The 23,653-nt window shown below is 41.4% G+C and overlaps 1 protein-coding gene across 1 annotated transcript in view; it reads right to left on the minus strand.

The window, feature by feature from the left end:
• atp1a3b (ATPase Na+/K+ transporting subunit alpha 3b) overlaps positions 1-23,653 on the minus strand; it is a 48,544-nt gene that overhangs the window by 6,133 nt on the left and 18,758 nt on the right. Inside the window, exons 2-14 of the mRNA XM_060921550.1 lie at positions 16,668-16,784; positions 13,904-13,963; positions 13,045-13,248; positions 12,799-12,912; positions 12,504-12,638; positions 12,220-12,337; positions 9,221-9,489; positions 7,230-7,428; positions 6,500-6,744; positions 4,364-4,556; positions 3,941-4,253; positions 3,655-3,805; positions 1,455-1,623 (exon numbers count right to left, since the gene is read on the minus strand). Coding sequence (XP_060777533.1) covers positions 1,455-1,623; positions 3,655-3,805; positions 3,941-4,253; positions 4,364-4,556; positions 6,500-6,744; positions 7,230-7,428; positions 9,221-9,489; positions 12,220-12,337; positions 12,504-12,638; positions 12,799-12,912; positions 13,045-13,248; positions 13,904-13,963; positions 16,668-16,784 — 2,287 coding nt within the window. The remainder of the gene's footprint in view (positions 1-1,454; positions 1,624-3,654; positions 3,806-3,940; positions 4,254-4,363; positions 4,557-6,499; positions 6,745-7,229; positions 7,429-9,220; positions 9,490-12,219; positions 12,338-12,503; positions 12,639-12,798; positions 12,913-13,044; positions 13,249-13,903; positions 13,964-16,667; positions 16,785-23,653) is intronic.

Raw genomic sequence — 23,653 nt, forward strand, 5'->3', positions numbered from 1 at the left:
GCCTTCGGAAACATCAGCTGATAAAAGATGCGTCACCAACAACATCCGGTGACACTCTGAGGAAGACGACAGTCGTACGTCGAAACATGTCAGGTAAACAAACCTAAAAACTAGATGTCTGATAAAAAAAGAAAAAACTAACTATATTTAATATATGACATAATGAACGTAATCGAAAGATTGTCTTCAACTCATTCAGTATCTTGCTAGCTGAATGGAATATATCTGATATATCATGAAAAAAAGCCAGCCAATATTATTTAAATATATTATATAGACATGAGTGTTTTACTGGGAAATATTGCCACTCCTATTTTTTATACGCGCTACATCTGGGACATGGAGAACCAAATCCATGTCATAAATCTCTATATGTCACCTGTGAGATAAAAAGAAGAAATAATAATAAAAAGAAAAATCACATATTGGCTTGAAGAGATGAAGTTTATCTTCTCGTGTTGAAAAACTCGCATTTTTCATCCGAAATACACTGCAGATCTGAGTGACATATTTCCTGATATTTCACTCTGATGACGTCACTCCCAGTGTTTTCCCACTAACTAGATGCGCATTGTCAAAGTGGAGAACCAGATCAAAATTTAAATTCTTTTTAATTGCAAAAACTTGTGTATTTTTGTGGATGTGTCCATATAATATAAAGAACATTACACGCTGGTGCAAAGACATGAAGTTTATCTTCTCGGGCTGAAAAATTTTCACTTGTTCACTTGTGAATATATTCACCAATCGAAGATAAATTTCATGTGAAATTCAAGTACCCGAGGTCAACTGTGCAGGAAAATGGGGGCTGCGATAGTGAGGTGAGAAAGAGAGTGCAGGCAGGGGGGAGCAGTTGGAGAAGGATTTCAGCAGTCATTTGTGATCGGAAAGTCCCAGCAAAAGTGAAAGGTAAGATGTATAAGAGAGTAGTGAGGCCAGCTGTGATGTACGGATTGGAGACCGTACCCTTAACGAAGAGACAGGAGGCAAAGTTGGAGGTGGCGGAGTTGAGGATGTTAAGGTTGGACAGGATAAGGAATGAGCGCATCAGAGGGACAGCACATGTGGAGAGCTTGGGAATGAAGCTAAGAGAGATGAGACTGAGATGGTACGGGCACATCCTGAGAAAAGATGCAGAGCATGTGGGAAGGAGAATGTTGAGGACGGAGCTGCCAGGCACACGAAAACAAGGAAGGCCAAAGAGGAGATCCATGGATGTGGTGAGAGAGGACATGAAAGTGGCAGGTGCGGTAGAGAAGGATGTGGAAGACAGGGAGCAACGGAGACGAAAGATCCGCTGTGGCGACCCCTAATCGGGAGCAGCCAGAAGAAGAAGATAAAATTTCATATCTTTGCACAACCATGTAATATCCTCTATATATTCGTTAGTCAGTACAGGATGCTTTTAGTGCTCATCATGAAGGGCTTTGTTTTTATTCCTCTCCCTCACTCACCCTCTTCTACTCCAGTAACAATGGAGGCAAAATTGTCATCCAACAGGATCATGTCAGCAGCCTGCTTGGACACATCGGACCCAGCAATCCCCATGGCAACGCCGATATCGGCCTTTTTTAGAGCAGGAGAGTCATTTACACCATCACCAGTCACAGCTACAATAGCCCCCTGAGAGTTGGAGGGAAAGAGAGAGAGAAGACAGAATGAGAATGAGAGACTGAGAAAGACGAGTTAACAAAAATAATCAGGACGCCAAATCATTGACCAAAGGCTAGAGACACTGTCCCATGTGACCTCACCTGAACTATGAGTTTACTGGAACAGGAGAAACAACTACGGAAAACCAAGATTAACTTTTATAGTAAATAGTGGCTATTTTTGCTCATGATACAGTATAAGATATTTGAATACAAATACCGTGTTTACAAGTATGATGAGTTTAATTTACATTTATTCAATTTTAATTCAGAATCATGCAGCCAATATGCAGCCACATATTCATATACTGTGGGGACATCATACAGTGGTGCTTGAAAGTTTGTGAACCCTTTAGAATTTTCTATATTTCTGAATAAATATGACCTAAAACATCATCAGATTTTCACACAAGTCCTAAAAGTAGATAAAGAGAACCCAGTTAAACAAATGAGACAAAAATATTATACTTGGTTATTTATTTATGGAGGAAAATGATCCAATATTACATATCTGTGAGTGGCAAAAGTATGTGAACCTCTAGGATTAGCAGTTAATTTGAAGGTGAAATTAGAGTCAGGTGTTTTCAATCAATGGGATGACAATCAGGTGTGAGTGGGCACCCTGTTTTATTTAAAGAACAGGGATCTATCAAAGTCTGATCTTCACAACACATGCTTGTGGAAGTGTATCATGGCACAAACAAAGGAGATTTCTGAGGACCTTAGAAAAAGCGTAGTTGATGCTCATCAGGCTGGAAAAGGTTACAAAACCATCTCTAAAGAGTTTGGACTCCACCAATCCACAGTCAGACAGATTGTGTACAAATGGAAGAAATTCAAGACCATTGTTACCCTCCCCAGGAGTGGTCGACCAACAAAGATCACTCCAAGAGCAAGGCGTGTAATAGTCGGCGAGGTCACAAAGGACCCCAGGGTAACTTCTAAGCAACTGAAGGCCTCTCTCACATTGGCTAATGTTAATGTTCATGAGTCCACCATCAGGAGAACACTGAACAACAATGGTGTGCATGGCAGGATTACAAGGAGAAAGCCACTGCTCTCCAAAAAGAACACTGCTGCTCGTCTGCAGTTTGCTAAAGATCACGCGGACAAGCCAGAAGGCTATTGGAAAAATGTTTTGTGGACGGATGAGACCAAAATAGAACTTTTTAGTTTAAATGAGAAGCGTTATGTTTAGAGAAAGGAAAACACTGCATTCCAGCATAAGAACCTTATCCTATCTGTGAAACATGGTGGTGGTAATATCATGGTTTGGGCCTGTTTTGCTGCATCTGGGCCAGGACGGCTTGCCATCGTTGATGGAACAATGAATTCTGAATTATACCAGTAAATTCTAAAGGAAAATGTCAGGACATTTGTCCATGAACTGAATCTCAAGAGAAGGTGGGTCATGCAGCAAGATAACGACCCTAAGCACACAAGTCGTTCTACCAAAGAATGGTTAAAGAAGAATAAAGTTAATGTTTTGGAATGGCCAAGTCAAAGTCCTGACCTTAATCCAATGGAAATGTTGTGGAAGGACCTGAAGTGAGCAGTTCATGTGAGGAAACCCACCAACATTCCAGAGTTGAAGCTGTTCTGTATGGAGGAACGGGCTAAAATTCCTCCAAGCCGGTGTGCAGGACTGATCAACAGTTACCGGAAACGTTTAGTTGCAGTTATTGCTGCACAAGGGGGTCACACCAGATACTGAAAGCAAAGGTTCATATACTTTTGCCACTCACAGATATGTAATATTGGATCATTTTCCCCAATAAATAAATGACCAAGTATAATATTTTTGTCTCATTTGTTTAACTGGGTTCTCTTTATCTACTTTTAGGACTTGTGTGAAAATCTGATGATGTTTTAGGTCATATTTATGCAGAAACATAGAAAATTCTAAAGGGTTCACAAACTTTCAAGCACCACTGTATATCCACAAATACATCCTGGGATCATGGAGAATTGTGTGTGTGTGTGTGTGTGTGTGTGTGTGTACCTGTCGCTGGCAGCCCTCCACAATAATGAGCTTTTGCTGGGGAGAGGTCCTGGCAAAGACAATTTCAGTATGGTTGCGCAGAATCTCATCTATTTGATCTTGAGACATGTCCTTCAGTTCTGTCCCATGGATTACACAGGCTTTGGCATCCCTAAAACACATAAAACAAAGGAACACTGACACAACACATTTCTGTATATCAACATTTTAAAGTAACAATGCCTTCTGTATGGACTGTGTAGGTGTGGGATGTGTTTTGAGAGTGTGTTGTGTGTGCATATGTTACCTGGGGTTGACCTGGCTGACTGGGATATTGAGACGAGCTGCAATGTCTTCTACTGTCTCATTGCCCTCTGAGATGATGCCCACTCCCTTGGCGATGGCTTTTGCTGTAATGGGGTGGTCTCCAGTCACCATGATGACCTTGATACCAGCTGAACGGCACTTGCCCACTGCATCAGGCACAGCGGCACGGGGAGGGTCAATCATGGACATCAGGCCCACAAAGCACATGTTGTCTGTCTGGAAGTTAACATCATCTGTGTCAAAGGCAAAACCTTTAGGGTACTGATCCTCAGGCATTAAGAGGTGGCAGAATCCTGCGATGGGGAACAGGAAGTGGTAACAGTTAAACCCTATTTACAGTCTCATATCTCTCAGTTTGTGTTGTCATAAATTGTCTCTTTATGTCTTTCATTAGCTTTCTCACCCAGCACTCGCTCGCCCAGTCCTCCCAGCTCCAGATAGGCGTTCTGGAAAGCCTCCTTCATCTCTTCATCCATGGGTTGCTCCTTGCCCTGTAGCATGATGGTGGAACAGCGGTCCAGGATGCGCTCTGGAGCTCCCTTCATCACCAGCAGATAGCGGTTATCATTGGGGTCCTCAGTCTCATGGATGGATAGCTAAAGAAGAAAGAGAGAGAGTGAAAGGAAATATAATAGTCTTCAGGGATGGACAAATCATAAATTCATTATCTAGCCCACTGGGTAGTGGAAGCATCAGTGTGCTGTCCAGTCTCGTGTTTTGTTTGCCTCAGAAATTGACTGAACTAAAAAGAGGCAGCTAACGAAACGTAATAATACAGGGTGAGCAAGTCAGCTAGTCTATTGCATTAATACCCAACTAAGGGAAATTAACAAATATATGAATTCCTGGGGGGCGGCACGGTGGTGTAGTGGTTAGCGCTGTCGCCTCACAGCAAGAAGGTCCTGGGTTCGAGCCCCGGGGCCGGCGAGGGCCTTTCTGTGCGGAGTTTGCATGTTCTCCCCGTGTCCGTGTGGGTTTCCTCCGGGTGCTCCGGTTTCCCCCACAGTCCAAAGACATGCAGGTTAGGTTAACTGGTGACTCTAAATTGACCGTAGGTGTGAATGTGAGTGTGAATGGTTGTCTGTGTCTATGTGTCAGCCCTGTGATGACCTGGCGACTTGTCCAGGGTGTACCCCGCCTTTCGCCCGTAGTCAGCTGGGATAGGCTCCAGCTCGCCTGCGACCCTGTAGAACAGGATAAAGCGGCTACAGATAATGAGATGAGATGAGATGAATTCCTGGGGTGTGGACAGTTGTGTAGCCCTCAGTAGGCTATAGCTTAGTTACAGCATTTGTTTAAGTTATTTTCAAGCTCTGTAACAATAACGTAACAACAATAATATTGCTAACATTAATGACAATGCTGCAGTATACAATGTTCTGCATTGTTCTTTATTCACTATATAAAGTACGCTAGGCGGCACGGTGGTGTAGTGGTTAGCGCTGTCGCCTCACAGCAAGAAGGTCCGGGTTCGAGCCCCGTGGCCGGCGAGGGCCTTTCTGTGTGGAGTTTGCATGTTCTCCCCGTGTCCGTGTGGGTTTCCTCCGGGTGCTCCGGTTTCCCCCACAGTCCAAAGACATGCCGGTTAGGTTAACTGGTGACTCTAAATTGACCGTAGGTGTGAATGTGAGTGTGAATAGTTGTCTGTGTCTATGTGTCAGCCCTGTGATGACCTGGCGACTTGTCCAGGGTGTACCCCGCCTTTCGCCCGTAGTCAGCTGGGATAGGCTCCAGCTTGCCTGCGACCCTGTAGAACAGGATAAAGCGGCTACAGATAATGAGATGAGATGAGATAAAGTACGCTAATTTTCTACAACATACAGTAGCTCTCAGAAAATGTTTTCGTTTGATGACCATCCTGTTTTGTAGCTGAAATATTTATGTTTATAATAGACATAATTAACAGTTATTCCACGAAAGTAAGTCGTACATGAACGAGGCCTGTAGCTCCAAGTCAGCTATAAGCCATGTATGACGAGATTGAGTGGAATAACTGTTTTATTCTATCCACATTCACTGGATTTTGAGAAACACAGCATTTTTATTTTTTGCAAATTCAATAAATGAAAACTTTATACAAAACAGCTGACAAAATCATTTCCACTTAGAATGTAAACAAACCGGCGAAACGACAGGAGCAATTTGTGAAAAATGCTATAATAATAATAATTCTTGAAAGAAAAAAAAGGATACGTCCTTACCGTCAAATACTTTTATTCTATATTTTTTTTGCTTTTTCGTTTATTTTTTGGGGTTTTGTTTTCGAGTAGTTTTTATTTCATCCTCAGTTGGTTCAGTAAAATGCTCCGGCATTTTGTTTTTCTCTACTCATGGTATATGAGCTGATATCCTAGTAGTAGAGTAGCCAATCAGAGTGCACGATTGCTCAAATCAAGTGAATGTGTATAGAATAATGCCTGTTTATAAGTGCCATGAGTGTTTGTAGTTGGTGATTTGACAGTTGTTGGTGACTTGGTAGAATGATTTTAGGCCATCCTGGGTTTTTTTTTCTATTTCTTGGGCTATTTGCAATACTGACCTGATATTTGTTAGTGGAGTTAAATGGGATCTCAGCTACTTTCTTGTTCTTATCTCTCATCAGTCTGACAGACCCACAGGAGAGCTCGATGCACTTCAGGAGGGCAGACTCGGAGGCGTCACCGGCCACGTCCCTCTTCAGGATTGGTAGAGTGTCTTGGCCCGCTTTAAACACCGCCCTGTTACACAGAGCCGCAACACGAGCCAGACACACCCATGTCACTGAGGTCTTATCGAAGGATGCGCCTGCAGAGGAAAAGTCAGCATGAAAATGAATTAAGAAGAGCTTTGGAAAACCTGCAAGTTTGCTTTACCTCCTAAAGCAGTTCGATTACACAAAAGAATATTTTGTGACTTTTATTCTTATTTCTGCTTATTACTCTTAAGATCTCTTAAGGTTCCACCCACAGCAACTGTCTCAGTAGAGGCTGAGTGCAAGTGACATTTGTAATACACATTAAACGGTGAAAAATAAAACCCAGTAATGTGTAAATGACATTTAAGGTGTTTGACATTTAATCATAAAAACCACAAGGTGGTCATTTTTCTCGTACAGTTTTAAAATGCCAAGACAACATCACAACCTGGCTAATACAGCTGGATCAATCTGAGTATTTACATTACAGAATAAAGCAATTTTATCATGGTTTAATGATATTTGTTATTAGCTTGCCTACCCCTTGGAAACTAAAATGCAGTTGATAAGTCATTATGTGGTAAGGTTCACGAACCGGACTGGTCCTCAGTGGTGTCAGCCTCATGGATCTGGTTGTCAAACCACATGTGGGCCACAGTCATGCGATTCTGCGTCAGGGTTCCGGTCTTATCTGAGCAAATGGTGGACGTGGAGCCCAGAGTCTCTACAGCCTCCAGATTTTTCACCAGGCAATTCTTCTTTGCCATGCGCTTCGCTGTCAGGGTCAAACACACCTGCCAGGCAAAAGAGGAATAGAATTAGTTTTGACTGGGTGATTTTAGTGGAAATGTCTCAATCCCTGTGTCCAAAATCACTCACTCGTTCACTACTACCTACTCACTATATAGGGAATTACTATATAGAGGACTATATAGTGAGCTCATCTCATCTCATCTCATTATCTCAAGCCGCTTTATCCTTCTACAGGGTCGCAGGCAAGCTGGAGCCTATCCCAGCTGACTACGGGCGAAAGGCGGGGTACACCCTGGACAAGTCGCCAGGTCATCACAGGGCTGACACATAGACACAGACAACCATTCACACTCACATTCACACCTACGGTCAATTTAGAGTCACCAGTTAACCTAACCTGCATGTCTTTGGACTGTGGGGGAAACCGGAGCACCCGGAGGAAACCCACGCGGACACGGGGAGAACATGCAAACTCCACACAGAAAGGCCCTCGCCGGCCCCGGGGCTCGAACCCAGGACCTTCTTGCTGTGAGGCGACAGCGCTAACCACTACACCACCGTGCCGCCCTATATAGTGAGCTCATTGGTAAAATGAAAAAACGCTTTCGGACACTACTCCGTCACGCTGGTATTTACGTCATTACTGTCGCACAATTAAAACGTGCCAGATCAGTCGGCTGGTGGGTTTTCAAAATAATAAATACATGCATGTGTTTTTGTGATAAATCCATATTATACTGAGCGTATAATTTCCCACATTAATAAACACAAAGGGGGCGGCACGGTGGTGTAGTGGTTAGCGCTGTCGCCTCATAGCAAGAAGGTCCAGGTTCGAGCCCCGTGGCCGGCGAGGGCCTTTCTGTGCGGAGTCTGCATGTTCTTCCTGTGTCCGCGTGGGTTTCCTCCGGGTGCTCCGGTTTCCCCCACAGTCCAAAGACATGCAGGTTAGGTTAACTGGTGACTCTAAATTGACCGTAGGTGTGAATGTGAGTGTGAATGGTTGTCTGTGTCTATGTGTCAGCCCTGTGATGACCTGGCGACTTGTCCAGGGTGTACCCCGCCTTTCGCCCGTAGTCAGCTGGGATAGGCTCCAGCTTGCCTGCGACCCTGTAGAACAGGATAAAGCGGCTACAGATAATGAGATAAACACAAAGTACCTGCAGCTTTCAGTTTTTTTTAAATCAAGGCTGAATACTTTCTTCTTTGCCTCTGCCTTTTATTAAATCCAATTTGAGGTTTTGATTAACTCCTCGCTCTGCACTGTAACTTTTATTCTTGTATTTTATCCATCTTATTCTATTTTAACTTATTTTCTATTCTCTTACTATTTTTAATTGTACTTGAATGTCCATTTATAATGTGTTTCTTCCTGCGTCCATTCGCCCCAACACACTACAACATTACTGCCATTTTTGTGCCACAACTTATAAATTTGTTTCGTTTCCGTTGTCATAAGAAAAAACAAACTACTGCTATACTCAATCTAAAGTACTTAACTCTCCTTATGAAACAGCTTTTACAGCTTTTAATTTGATTTCTTTCAGCACAATCGCAATGCATGGTGGAATATATTGCTTGGTTAGTGACCATCATTGTACACTACTTTTCATGATGCATTGTGGGATACTTTGAGTGCACTATATAGGGTGTAAATAATCCTCGCTAAGGTTTCGGACAGCACTACAAAATGGCGTCCCCACTATATAGTGCCCTATATAGTGAGTAGGGAGTGATTTTAGACACAGGGTATGTCTCTTTTATATAAGTCTCACTATATATATATAGTGTGTGTGTGTGAGACTATTTCAATTTCCATTTTATTTCGGTGCTCACAGTGACAGTAGCCAGCAGTCCTTCAGGCACATTAGCCACAATAATACCAATGAGGAAGATGACAGCCTCCAGCCAGGTGTAGCCCAAGATGATAGACAGGATGAAGAAGCTGAGTCCCAGGAAGACGGCCACGCCCGTGATGATATGGATGAAGTGCTCGATCTCCTTGGCAATGGGGGTCTTCCCTGTTTCCAGGCCTGAGGTCAGAGTAGCAATGCGGCCCATCACTGTACGATCACCAGTGCATATGACAATGCCACGGGCAGTGCCTGAGAAGAACAGACAGAGAGACTTTATTGCAGAATTATTCCACCGTATATAAAGTCCTTAACATAACAAGGTGTGCACTTTTAGGGGTAGTCCTGCTAGAAATCCTCAAAGCGATTGTTAACAATGACTGTCAAGAAAGTTTCATTTATTTTTGGCTGCATGATGAACAAAGCCAGTCACCTACACAGATGCCAGCGGTACGGACAGAAACAGGACTGAACTGTAACACAAACTGTCTACACCTCTACATGCCTATGGTACCTCTGACCTAAAGAGTATATGTTTTTATAACCACATGCACCTTATTCTCTCAATCACATTTATTTATTTATTTATTTATTTATTTATATTGCTCCTGCTCAACTGCACTCTGTCAACATGGGCAAATGTGCAATTATCATGCCTAACTGTGCAATACATTCACTTATCACTCTGCAATAACCCACTGACTGATCATCATGCTGTATCATAGGTCACACCCTACATACATAGGATTACATTTATTTTTTTAAGCAGTTCTTGTATAGGTATGTTTATCTTTTTATCTATCTATCTATCTATCTATCTATCTATCTATCTATCTATCTATCTATCTATCTATCTATCTATCTATCTATCTATCTATGTGGTGCTAGAAAGTTTGTGAACCCTTTAGAATTTTCTATATTTCTGCATAAATATGACCTAAAACATCATCAGATTTTCACACAAGTCCTAAAAGTAGATAAAGTGAACCCAGTTAAACAAACAAGACAAAAATATTATACTTGGTCATTTATTTATTGAAGGAAATGATCCAATATTACATATCTGTGAGTGACAAAAATATGTGAACCTTTGCTTTCAGTATCTGGTGTGACCCCCTTGTGCAGCAATAACTGCAACTAAACGTTTGCGGTAACTGTTGATCAGTCCTGCACACCGGCTTGGAGGAATTTTAGCCCATTCCTCCGTACAGAACAGCTTCAACTCTGGGATGTTGGTGGGTTTCCTCACATGAACTGCTCGCTTCAGGTCCTTCCACAACATTTCCATTGGATTAAGGTCAGGACTTTGACTTGGCCATTCCAAAACATTAATTTTATTCTTCTTTAACCATTCTTTGGTAGAACAACTTGTGTGCTTAGGGTCGTTGTCTTGCTGCATGACCCACCTTCTCTTGAGATTCAGTTCATGGACAGATGTCCTGACATTTTCCTTTAGAATTTGTTGGTATAATTCAGAATTCATTGTTCCATCAACAATGGCAAGCCGTCCTGGCCCAGATGCAGCAAAACAGGCCCAAACCATGATGCTACCACCACCATGTTTCACAGATAGGATAAGGATGCTGGAATGCAGTGTTTTCCTTTATCCAAACATAACGCTTCTCATTTAAACCAAAAAGTTCTATTTTGGTCTCATCCTTCCACAAAACATTTTTCCAATAGCCTTCTGGCTTGTCCACATGATCTTTAGCAAACTGCAGACGAGCAGTAATGTTCTTTTTGGAGAGCAGTGGCTTTCTCCTTGCAACCCTGCCATGCACACCATTGTTGTTCAGTGTTCTCCTGATGGTGGACTCATGAACATTAACATTAGCCAATGTGAGAGAGGCCTTCAGTTGCTTAGAAGTTACCCTGGGGTCCTTTGTGACCTCGCCGACTATTACACACCTTGCTCTTGGAGTGATCTTTGTTGGTCGACCACTCCTGGGGAGGCTAACAATGGTCTTGAATTTCCTCCATTTGTACACAATCTGTCTGACTGTGGATTGGTGGAGTCCAAACTCTTTAGAGATGGTTTTGTAACCTTTTCCAGCCTGATGAGCATCAACAATGCTTTTTCTGAGGTCCTCAGAAATCTCCTTTGCTCGTGCCATGATACACTTCCACAAACATGTGTTGTGAAGGTCAGACTTTGATAGATCCCTGTTCTTTAAATAAAACAGGGTGCCCACTCACACCTGATTGTCATCCCATTGATTGAAAACACCTGACTCTAATTTCACCTTCAAACTAACTGCTAATCCTAGATGTTCACAGACTTTTGCCACTCACAGATATGTAATATTGGATCATTTTCCTCCATAAATAAATGACCAAGTATAATATTTTTGTCTCATTTGTTTAACTGGGTTCTCTTTATCTGCTTTTAGGATTTGTGTGAAAATCTGATGATGTTTTCAGTCATATTTATGCAGAAATATAGACAATTCTAAAGGGTTCACAAACTTTCAAGCACCACTGTATCTAACTAGTACAGATTTGTTTATCTTTTTGCTTGAATGTTTATCTTGTACAGATCTATCTTTTTTTTAATACTAAGTGTTTGTATGAATACACTGATTGGATTGCTTGTTTCAATTTCACTGTTTTGTACGGTACAGTGACAATAAAGGAACCTTGAATCTTGAATGATCCATTTAAAATAATACTCCAGCATTTTTCAACCTAACCTTTATGTAACACATCTGCAGCATGCAGTATCTACTGTAGGCTGTATAAGAAATATATAACAGAAACATAATCCCTCATTTTCAGCTTTGTATTTGCTTATTACAGTCACATATTTGCAAACATACTGACACAATTAAATCACAGTGCTCGGGCATTCGTACAGGAAATTCTTGCCTCATATGCTACAAACGAAGTGGGTAGAAATAGGGTGAAAATGGTTGTGAAAATGAGTAAGAGCATGAGTAATAAGTGGGTGACTAAGCCAGTAAATTATTGAAGAAGAGCCGGTACCCTCTACGCAGTTAGTGGAGAAGAAGGCAATGTTGCGGGTTTCCAGAGGATTGTCATGGGTGCAGTCGGGCGATCGTGTCTGTGGCTCTGATTCCCCAGTTAGAGAGGAGTTATCCACCTGTACAAACGAGTGGCTCGGTTTCAGACAGATCGCTCAGCTCTTATTTCACCCATCAAAGCTAGTAGAACTATGTGAGAATGGCTATATGGACAGACATCTGTATGTGGTGCTTTAATAACATGCAAGCACACAACATCTCTTGATCGCAACATCGTCTGTGTACCTTGCAGCCATGGGAAGATATTATTCTGAGGTCAGCAGGAATTCTGTCACCTCCTTTCACCTCCACAAGATCTCCACCCACGACCTCCTCAGCGTTAATCTGCATCTTCTCTCCTTCACGGATCACCAACGCTTGCTGTGTGAAAAGAGAATGTTCCTCAGGATGGTTCTATATCTGGACTAGCAACTGCACCATGCTGGTTGTATAGCGCTGTAAGCGTGCAATATACTGTACATCAGACAGTAAGAAGATCTCTGAGGCTCCCCAGTGTCTGTGGAGCACATTGTGAGTGTACCTGGGGCACCATGTTCTTGAAAGACTCCATAATCTTGGAGCTCTTTGCCTCCTGGAAGTAGGAGAAGCAGCCGGTGATGATGACTACAGCTGACAGCACAATACCTAGATACAACTGAGGCAGAGAGGAAGCAGACTTACTGACATTGCGGTGTATAATGCAATCATACCTGAGCCACATCAAGTATGTGTTATCAGATCTGAAATTGTAAACATGTATAATTATGTGTGTGTGTGTTTTGCATACATTGTCCCCAGCTGGCTCATCCTCAGTGGCAGCCTGGATGGCGTAAGCCAAGAAGCAGAGGATAGCGCCGATCCACAGCAGGATGGAGAAGCCTCCAAAGAGTTGCCTGCAGAACTTTACCCATTCGGGCGTGGTTGGGGGAGGTGTGAGAGCGTTTGGACCATCCCGTAGCAGAAACTCAGCCGCCTTGGCATTAGTCAGACCCTGATGCAGAGAGAGCATAGGCATGGTACTGAATATTAATATGAAATATGAAATGAAATCTGGGAACCAAGCTTTAATAGAACCTTAAAGGAATCGTTGTTGTATGTTTTTTTTTTTTAAATTGTGTTCATGCGCGGCGACACGGTGGTGTAGTGGTTAGCGCTGTCGCCTCACAGCAAGAAGGTCCGGGTTCAAGCCCCGTGGCTGGCGAGGGCCTTTCTGTGTGGAGTTTGCATGTTCTCCCCGTGTCCGCGTGGGTTTTCTCCGGGTGCTCCGGTTTCCCCCACAGTCCAAAGACATGCAGGTTAGGTTAACTGGTGACTCTAAATTGACCGTAGGTGTGAATGTGAGTGTGAATGGTTGTCTGTGTCTATGTGTCAGCCCTGTGATGACCTGGCGACTTGTCCAGGGTGTACCCCGCCTTTCGCCCGTAGTCAGCTGGGATAGGCTCCAGCTTGCCTGCGACCCTGTAGAACAGGATAAAGCGGCTACAGATAATGGATGGATGGATGGTGTTCATGCACAGGGATGGGAAATGAACAGCATTAGCGTTGAGTCATGTATGAAATTGGTACAGCAGTGAATTGGGTTACACTGTCACCTAGTGGACATTTTGAAGCATTGCACTATTTTGAACAGAGGAAGAGACACTCACCTGAACTATGTCTGTCTGGAATTTCCGGCACACTTCTTCCACTGACATCTTGTGTTCTGTCTGAAATACAGAGTGACATGTGACAGCTTCGAACAACAAGAAGAAAAGTACTGCTTTTATGAACACTCAAACATGTTTCATGACTATCATAATGTCCACTGATCAGAGGTGGACAGTAACGAAGTACATTTACTTGAGTACTGTACTTCAGTACACTTTTTGAGTATCTGTACTTTACTTGAGTATTATTATTATTATTATTGTTATTTTGGAAACTTATGACTTTAACGCCACTACATTTGAAAGACAAATATCGTACTTTTCACTCCACTACGTTTCTATCAAGGTCCTCGTTACTCGTGACTATGAAGCGGCTTTGAAAGCGGATGGTTTTTCTTTTCCTTTCTAAAACGCGATTGGTTTTTTCGCAGTTGACACTGAGACGGTCACGTCACGTCCATGGACCGTATAAAATCAAGTTCAATGATTTCTCAGCAGCGTTATTTGAACATGATCAACTGATGGCAGAATGGAAGGAGGCGGTTCTTCTGGAGAATGCTCTGGGGAAAGGATTAAAGATTTGTTTTGTTTTAAATGTTTGCTTAAAACAAACCACATCACGGCCTCCAAAAATTCGCCGTCCACGTATGCAAACATTTTATTCCAAGAGAAAGCTTGCAATGAAGTTGTCTGTGCTTTTAGAGCTAGCGAGAACATTGCAATAGCGATGCAGTCTGGTTAGTCAAATGACTTTCTATGGATTTGCCCGCCAAGTTGCCGTAGCCTTGTCCACGGCTAACGTTAACACATAGCTAGTTAACTTGGACACTGTTAGTTAGCATGTAAAAACGGAGTTACGCTAACATCGATAATGCTAACTTATCTGAAGTCCTTTCAGAAATATGTTTTAGCATAATCTTGCCAAATAAACAGAATGTAGAAATCTTTCTTTTCTAGTAGTGTTAGCTACCCAATATGATTTGGAGTTTGAAAAGAGTTTGCTAGCATGTCAGGTGGAGTTTCACTGACTAGCGAGCTTAACATTAAACCACCATGATTCCACAGCATGCGTTCATTTTGTGAATTCACATTTCTGTCTTTGGTAACGTTAACACTGTAGCTTTTGTGACCTTGCATAATTACTATAGCTACTACATATTTTTACCAGTAGCCAAAGAGAAAAAATAGTTAGCAATTTATTGATGATTCTGCTTGGTTGTAATATGTGTTTCATTTTGTAACGTTCTACTAAGCGTTTATTCTACAGGTTCTACAAGTTAATCAATAAATCCAGTAGGATGCTTCAGAGGCATTAGGTTTTGTCAGTGCTGTGGCAATAATACAACAATGCATTGACAGAAAATGCATACATGTCAACCCCTTTGGGCGTCCACCTGTAGTATCAGAGGAAGAAATCCGTAAAATCAACATAAAATCCTTATAGCCTTCGAATCGCACCAAACTTAATAAATAAATAAGTAAATATAACTTGCCTGAGAACTTCGTCCAGCATGTCGAAAATCGCCTCGCCCGTGCCGATATTGCACACGGGCATGTCTATGATTCTTGACTTCGCCCCTCTGTTTATGTCGAAGATCCGCACCAAAACAGCCAGTTGCTTGTCCGTCTTTTTGTCATTGGATTCGTCGATCATCAAGGAAAATGGCGACGTCCGGCAGTGCTGGATGATCGGTAGTGTAGCTTCGGGGTCCAAGCTCTTTTTGACTATTTGCGTTGTTTTGGTGCGCCTACAACTGATAGATTTCACAATCGTACTGTCCGTGCAAATTCGCGGCAACAGTTCTGTCAGGTGGTCCGCAACGGCTAGCGGCAAATTGTGCTGAGCAATAAAATTACAGATCGTAACTTCTGCTCTTATTACACTTGTTGGTTGATCATCGGTCTTAGGCTTTGCAAACATCGTCATTTGCGGCTGATTCTGTTTCTGGTGCAAATTTCGCTGATGTAGTTTGGACCTCATGTGTTCCCTCACGTCGTAAACTCCAGACGCCGCAACTTTTATATCTCGCACACAAACTGTGCAGTGCGCGTACTCCTCATTTTTCGCCTGAACAATGACACCATTAAATGTCTCCTTCCATTCAGGAAGATACCGCCCGCCGTATCTCATTTTCTTTCTCGGTGTTCCCATTCTTTCACTCAGCAGACGCTATTCAAAATCTCTCAGGTGTAAACAATGTCGCTCTGCACAATGAGAAAATCGTTCGAACAATGACCGTTTGGCGCGTTTAAATGCAGATCGTGCGCATGACCGGAACGAGCAAAGTCTCGCAGTCGCGATACTGCACGAGGCTTGAGGAATAAACATCCGGTTTCACATAGTCTGGGTTATCTGCCCCTGCATACACGCTGTTCTTTGTCTATAAATCGAGCTTTTGTATGTTTTTGCGACGGTCAGCTGACGATGTTCAAGTAAGATACACAAAATAAATTTAGGTCAGAAAATACTGAAAATCCGTAAGACTTTGTTTATACGCCTGTACGCCCTTGAAATGAGCTAAAATCCGTATAATTTCCGGACAATCCGTATAGGTTGACATGTATGAAAATGTACTTTTAATACTTAAGTATTTTTAAAAGCAAGTAATTCAGTACTTTAAGTAAAAATTTGACTGGACAACTTTCACTTGTATCGGAGTAACATTTGACCAGTGGGATCTGTACTTTGACTTAAGTAATGAAGTTGGGTACTTTGTCCACCTCTGCCACTGATATTAAATCACTGTGCGATTCAGGACCTTACCAGAGGCACTTCCTTCTTCAGGTCATCCAGATCTTTCCCTTTTTTCTTCTTGTCAGGAGAGCCTTTATCATCTTTGTCGTGTGTGGTAGCCACACGGTAGCTGTCTGATCGCCCATACTGAAACACACAACATATGAGACACTTAAACCTGTGGAAAAACTGCTGTTTATCGACAAAATACTGCAACCGCAATGTGCAAATCATTCACTTTGTCGATATAGATGCTAATATTTTGACTACCACCTTGCTGCAGCATTGACACTGCATCCACTGTCTCTCTGTGTCATCAAGACCTATGATGATTCATTATCTTCTTCAAAGAGTCTATAATTAGACTTGCTGCTTTGTCTCAGTCTTTGATCTTAACCAAATGAACCCACCCACCCACACACACACACACACAAAGGTTAAACATGTTGTACTGAAACATCCATATGCTTCAAAAGCATGTTAATTCACATACGGTTCCTTTGGACTTCATCAGGATGAGAAATCAAAGTTCAAAGAATGAGTAGCATAGCTTGCTCTCTCTCTCTCACTCTCTCTCACTGTGTATGTGTGTGTGTGTGTGTGTGTGTTGCTAGGGTCCAGATGAGTCCAGACCAGCTGTGCACTGGAAAGAATGTTTGCTTCTTTCCCTGCTAAAGTCACTGTCAGTAAAATGTAATTGTCCCCTTCACTAAGGGTCCTCTTAGCTTTAACTTTTTTTTTTTAACTCTATGTCTTTCTCTCAACCAACTGTCCCATGTATGATTCTAGAAATCAGGTATTTCAACTCTAGCCCTATTTCATTTGTTGCCCTATTAAACCTGGCACCATGAAAGGAATACTTCAGAATATTTTTAGGGTTGGGCGGCACGGTGGTGCAGTGGTTAGCGCTGTCACCTCACAGCAAGAAGGTCTGGGTTCGAGCCCCATGGCCGACGAGGGCCTTTCTGTGCGGAGTTTGCATGTTCTCCCTGTGTCCGCGTGGGTTTCCTCCGGGTGCTCCGGTTTCCCCCACAGTCCAAAGACATGCAGGTTAGGTTAACTGGTGACTCTAAATTGACCGTAGGTGTGAGTGTGAGTGTGAATGGTTGTCTGTGTCTATGTGTCAGCCCTGTGATGACCTGGCGACTTGTCCAGGGTGTACCCCGCCTTTCGCCCGTAGTCAGCTGGGATAGGCTCCAGCTTGCCTGCGACCCTGTAGAACAGGATAAAGCGGCTACAGATAATGAGATGAGATTTTTAGGGCTACAAGTCTAATTTTGCTAAATAATAAAGGAAAGCTTACCATATCCATTTTAGCATGATTTCAGTTGCATCCTTAAATCATCACTTTTTGATTTTTTTAATTTGTTTATTCAATACTAAAATGTTAGTGCAAATAATATATGGATGACACAAGAAAATACATGTACTTATTTCCATTGTGGTCTGTCCATCCATCCATTATCAGCTGACTATGGGCGAGAGACACCCTGGACAAGTCACCAGGTCATCGCAGGTCTGACACACAGAGGCAAACAACCATCCACACCTACGGTCAATTTAGAGTCACCAGTTAACCTCACCTGCATGTCTTTGGACTGTGGGGGAAACCGGAGCACCCGGAGGAAACCCATGCGGACACGGGGAGAACATGCAAACTCCGCACAGAAAGGCTCTCGCCGGCCACGGGGCTCGAACCCGGACCTTCTTGCTGTGAGGCGACAGTGCTAACCACTACACCACCGTGCCACCCCCATTGTGGGCCATTATAAAAACAAACAAACAAACAAACAAACAAAACCCCGTAGCATAGTTCACTAGCACCAATAAAAAATAGTAATCAATAGGTAAGTAGAGAGATATATTAAAAGTGGAAAATTACATTTAATAAAATACAAAATGACTGGATTCTTGTCTGTTAAGACTTTGAAATAAAAACTTTTTAACTAGAAATTTGAACTGAGATTTACTCCGAGCACCTTTGACATTTGATGGTAAACCATTCTATAATAAAATACTAGAATAAAAGAATGACGTTTTAGGATGTAGCGCTACATCTTGTGGTAATGTTGTGGAGATTACTTGAAAGGCATACTGTAATTTGGCTACGTAAATGTCAGTTTCATAAAATAGAAGAAAAAAATTTAATATACAGTACAAAATCAAGCTGAAACTATAGTATCATCCATACTGAAATGATTGAAATTTTTCAACAATGACAAAAATTCCTGCTCCAAGTAGCCAGGCTAATTATCTAAGTTATCATCTAGTTATACAGATCAGTTCATCCTAAGATAGCATTCTTCTGAGACATTTCCTAATGTTAGCTTCATTTGGTGTTATTCTTTAACACTAGGTAGTTTTGCTTGGCCATAAACATTTACAGCTATCTGGCTTGCTAATATTGTTATAAGATGTCATACTGTTTAACTAATTTGAGAATATTTTTCCTAGTTCAAAAGCCATTGCCGAGTTCCTTTATCACTTTTCATGAAATGTGGGCATGGCTATGAATAATAAGAATGAGAGCTCAGAAACTAACACAAACCTCAGCCAAAACCATGTGTCTTAGCCATGAAATACAGAACACTTGATAAAATACACAAATCTGATTGGTCAGAAAGCGTTAATTAATTTTCTATAATAGCAGCTCTGACAGTAGTCCTAGATGTAATTCAAATCACAATTTTATATTAATGCAGTTCCAGTACGTTATCATTTCTGTAGTATCACCTTATTCATGGGGACTTTACAGTTTATACAGTGAAGCTTTCTGTAAGGAGACATTTATGTAACAGTCTTGGATGTCTTTGTAATGGTCATCAAAACCACGGAAGCTTCAGGACAGAGGACTTTTTGGTAATGTAAAAAGCTGTATTTTTTGTTTTATTATCTTTAAAATGCTGATGACACGTTTTTGACATCTTTGGCGATGTTTTATAACATAAAAAGTAATTCCCGATGATCCATATATTAATTCACGAAGGCGCCTATTTTACAAGTTATGATAAAAAACGCGGCTATTTGGGCAAATTTGACGGGGCTGCAGCACCCAGGAGACGAAGGAGGAGGAGGAGCTATATGACGTCAGCGAAAGAATCTTCCTCCTAACTTACCAGTTTGTTGTTGATGCGGCAGGTGTTCAGTTTATCATTATTAGTATTTTTATTATACATTATTATACATTATATATATATATATATATATATATATATATATATATATATATATATATATATATATATATATATATATGATTCCACGCTTATGGGTACTGAAATGGGGACATGAACTTATTTTTAAAAATTCACCTAAAACCATTTCTTTTTTTTACCATCAGGTGACAAAACATGTAATCTTTAATGAATGATATGTTAAAAGATAACTTTAATTTTCTGAGATGTAATAAAAACATATTTATATGCCAAAGTCAGAACGTAACAGAAGTGTTGCGGACATGTATATTCTCAATTTTAACAATGTAGAATTACTTTTTGAAACATAGGAAGGTGATGTTTTAGCAAATATAATTAATAAACCTGTGTAGTAGAATAAACATACACATTCTTTCAATAAGATTAACATGGTATATAGCTAGATTGTAATTAATTTGTAACAGACGCGAGATGGACAATCATAACAGAAGTAATGTAACAGACATCATTTTGGAACTCATAGGCTTGACTTTGGCATATAAATATGTTTTTATTACATCTCAGAAAATTAAAGTTATCTTTTAACATATCATTCATTAAAGATTACATGTTTTGTGACCTGATGGTAAAAAAAGAAATGGTTTTAGGTGAATAAGTTCATGTCCCCATTTCAGTACCCATAAGCGTGGAATCACTCATATATATATATATATATATATATATATATATATATATGTTATAGTTATAGTTATTATGCCTTCGCGTTGTGTTGCCGGCTTTTGCTCCAAAACCTACAAGGATGGGGTAAGTTTATTCAAGTTTCCCAGAGATCCTGAGCTGCATGCAAAGTGGGTGAAGCAAGTCAGGCGCACTCGTGACAAGTGGGAGCCCTCACCAACATCCGTCCTGTGCTCTGAACACTTCGATTTGGATTGTTTTGACACCCCTCCCAGCTTAAAAGAATCTCTTGGGTGTTCAGTTCAGCACAAACGTGTGTTACTACCATCAGCAGTGCCTACACAGTGTTGCCAGATTGGGAGGTCTCCCGCCCAGTTGGGCGGTTTCAAGTGTTTTCCGGCCCAAAATATGTTCAAAACCCACCAAAATGCACTTGAAACCGCCCAACTGGGCAGGAAACCTCCCAATCTGGCAACACTGCCAGTATTCCGGAGGGGGTCTACTAGTAGCTATGCTGGATCCAAAGACAGTCCTCCTGTCAGAACATATGTTGTGAAACGACATAAGATAAAGGTACGTAGAGCTATAGATTCTACATGATAATCATAAATGTAATCATAAAGTCGGCGTGATATCAGTCATGTATTTGCTTGTGAAAGCTTGCGGCTTTCATGTAACTGCCGCCTAGCAACGAGAGGCAAAGGGTAAAGAGGGTAGGCTATCATAGATTCTATTCGGAAGAGATCAACACAATTCTAGACTCCCAGAAGAGGAAGAGCTAGCACTAGAGAGTTCACCGGTGTTTTCATGCGCCATTTCCATTGAGTAGAACCAGAGTAGAACAGCCAGTGAACTGCAGCGTGTTCTTCCGCTGACGTCACAACATGGCCGCGAGCCACGGACCCAGTTTTCTTGCGCTGTGCAATTAAAAGTTGGATATTCGCGTAACAACAGCTTCTTTTCACGTAATTATAACAGAAATCTAACATGTTTGCCATGTTGTATAGTTTATTTAAGAAATTGCATTGAGTCATGTTCGTGTCATCAGCCCTTTAAGCTAAACTGATGTTTCTCAACCACTGGGCCACGAAGCGCCATCTAGTGGGCCGCAAATTTTTTTCAAATTTGAAGCCAAATACTAAATAGTTCAGGATGCTGTAGTGTCCCAAAAACGGTAGCTGATTTGCTATACACTTGTCAAGTCGAATAAATACATTTGTGGGTAAATTAAAAAGAACAAGCTTTTATTGTGTCACTTTCCTCCTCTACATTTAACCCATGTGTGCACAGAGAGAGAGAGAGAGAGAGAGAGAGAGAGAGAGAGAGAGAGAGAGTGCAGCAGGCTGAATAAATAAATACGTTTGGGTAAATTACATGGATTTGTGATGCCTGCTGGAAGAGAAGAGCAGGGAGGATTGAGAATCGAGCTGCTGTGGTTTGTTTACTCCTGATACTAAAACTTATAGCATCCGAGCAACCATCGCAAAGACGTGTACAAAAAGCTCAAACTCCTATTTACCTGTGCAAAAACAATACAGGATTTATCTTGTATTGTCCCGATGCCCAGATCTTTAACCCAGCCACATATAAAAAGTCACACTCCTCCATGCTCTTTCAGGTTTTCATCTGTGTGTCCATGTGGAACGATGTCTGCAGGACCAGGTAGTTTGAGATGTCGGGGAACTCAATGGATGGATAATTTTCCAACTCATAATGAATGAATGAATGAATAACTTTAAACACGATAAATTGATCAGCAAAGCTGGTGGGGTCGGGCATGTACAGATACAAATAATTACAAATACAAAAGATTAAAAATATACACAATCTTAAAAAAAACCTTAAATCCGTTGATTATCTGTGAATTATCTTCACATTAAGTTAATTAATAGTATGCATAACTATTGTCTTTGTATTTAGTTACGGCTACAATAGGATCAAAATTTATTTAACGAATGTCAAATTTAGCTTGTAAATGTTTCTTTCATAGGAAAAATCTTTTTGTTCGTGTGTAAGGATCTATCCCATTGAGTGGTTTCTATATCCACTTCTTTTGAGTGTACTTCTTGGTTTTAATAATTTGCTTGTTTTGCTGTACACAAACATGGCAATAAGTTCTTGTGTTAATGGACCAGACTCCACTTTTGGATCATTAATCCCTTTTGAGTGAGAATGCCCTGCATGCATGGTTTGGCTTCTGGCCCATCCATACAGTTTTAAACACAATGCCTACAATTAAAAACAGTTTGTTTTTATTGCATTTATTTAATTCCTGGACTCCCATCTGTCACAGGGAGTGATGTCACATCCCATTAATACAATCCCGATTCCAAAAAAGTTGGGACAAAGTACAAATTGTAAATAAAAATGGAATGCAATGATGTGGAAGTTTCAAAAGTCCATATTTTATTCAGAATAGAACATAGATGACATATCAAATGTTTAAACTGAGAAAATGTATCATTTAAAGAGAAAAATTAGGTGATTTTAAATTTCATGACAACAACACATTTCAAAAAAGTTGGGACAAGGCCATGTTTACCACTGTGAGACATCCCCTTTTCTCTTTACAACAGTCTGTAAACGTCTGGGGACTGAGGGAGACAAGTTGCTCAAGTTTAGGGATAGGAATGTTAACCCATTCTTGTCTAATGTAGGATTCTAGTTGCTCAACTGTCTTAGGTCTTTTTTGTCGTATCTTCCGTTTTATGATGCACCAAATGTTTTCTATGGGTGAAAGATCTGGACTGCAGGCTGGCCAGTTCAGTACCCGGACCCTTCTTCTACGCAGCCATGATGCTGTAATTGATGCAGTATGTGGTTTGGCATTGTCATGTTGGAAAATGCAAGGTCTTCCCTGAAAGAGACGTCGTCTGGATGGGAGCATATGTTGCTCTAGAACCTGGATATACCTTTCAGCATTGATGGTGTCTTTCCAGATGTGTAAGCTGCCCATGCCACACGCACTAATGCAGCCCCATACCATCAGAGATGCAGGCTTCTGAACTGAGCACTGATAACAACTTGGGTCATCCTTCTCCTCCTTAGTCCGAATGACACGGCGTCCCTGATTTCCATAAAGAACTTCAAATTTTGATTCGTCTGACCACAGAACAGTTTTCCACTTTGCCACAGTCCATTTTAAATGAGCCTTGGCCCAGAGAAGACGTCTGTGCTTCTGGA

This window comes from Neoarius graeffei, chromosome 5 (assembly GCF_027579695.1).
Source record: "Neoarius graeffei isolate fNeoGra1 chromosome 5, fNeoGra1.pri, whole genome shotgun sequence".
Lineage (NCBI taxonomy): Eukaryota > Metazoa > Chordata > Actinopteri > Siluriformes > Ariidae > Neoarius > Neoarius graeffei.